This window comes from Phaethon lepturus, unplaced genomic scaffold, assembly GCF_000687285.1.
Source record: "Phaethon lepturus isolate BGI_N335 unplaced genomic scaffold, ASM68728v1 scaffold23574, whole genome shotgun sequence".
NCBI lineage: Eukaryota > Metazoa > Chordata > Aves > Phaethontiformes > Phaethontidae > Phaethon > Phaethon lepturus.
This window is the reverse complement of record NW_010534340.1, coordinates 594-1231: the sequence shown is the minus strand read 5'-3', so window position 1 is coordinate 1231 and position 638 is coordinate 594. Positions and strand designations below refer to the sequence as shown.

The 638-nt window shown below is 65.4% G+C and overlaps 1 protein-coding gene across 1 annotated transcript in view; it reads left to right on the top strand.

The window, feature by feature from the left end:
* ATP13A2 (ATPase type 13A2) overlaps nucleotides 1-638 on the top strand; it is a gene marked incomplete at both ends in the record, with an annotated part of 3784 nt that overhangs the window by 2758 nt on the left and 388 nt on the right. The window contains 3 exons of the mRNA XM_010285501.1: nucleotides 1-75; nucleotides 221-334; nucleotides 484-635. The exon at nucleotides 1-75 is cut by the window's left edge and continues 19 nt beyond it. Coding sequence (XP_010283803.1) covers nucleotides 1-75; nucleotides 221-334; nucleotides 484-635 — 341 coding nt within the window. The remainder of the gene's footprint in view (nucleotides 76-220; nucleotides 335-483; nucleotides 636-638) is intronic.

Sequence of the window (638 nt, the reverse complement as noted above, 5' to 3'; positions counted from 1 at the left end):
CACGCCGTCTCGCTGCTGCGGGCGCAGCCCATCGGGGACCCCGTGGACCTCAAGATGGTGGAGTCCACCGGCTGGGTAAGACCAGCGGCGGGCAAAGGCTGTCAAGAGGGAGGTGGGACACGTCTTGCTCTGCCAGGAACGGAGGTGTTTTAAAACCATCCGTGGGGAGGACGGGGCTTGGGGCAGGGCTTTGCCATCTCGGCGTCTGCCTTGCTTTCAGCGCCTGGAGATGATGGAGGAGGAGGAAGGTGAGCTGCCCGCTTTCCAGCAGTTTGGGACGAAGGTCTTGGCTGTGATGAAACCTCCGCCCGAGGAAGAACAGCCGCGAGACAGGGTAGGTCCCGGGGACCAGCGTGGCTCAGGTTCCCCAGGTCGCTGGGTCTGTACCCCCAAAGGGTGGTCGTGCTTCACGGCCCCCGGAGGGGTTGTCCCTCCCTGAGAAGTTCCTGCCTGGCCCTGACAGCGGATCCTTCTCCTCCGCAGAAGCACCGGTCGCCCGTGGGGATCCTCCGGCGGTTCCCCTTCTCCTCCTCCTTGCAGAGGATGAGTGTGCTGGTGAAGCTGCCCGGCGAAGCCTCGGCCCACGTCTACGTCAAGGGCGCACCGGAGACGGTGGCCAGCCTCTGCGGGGAGGACTC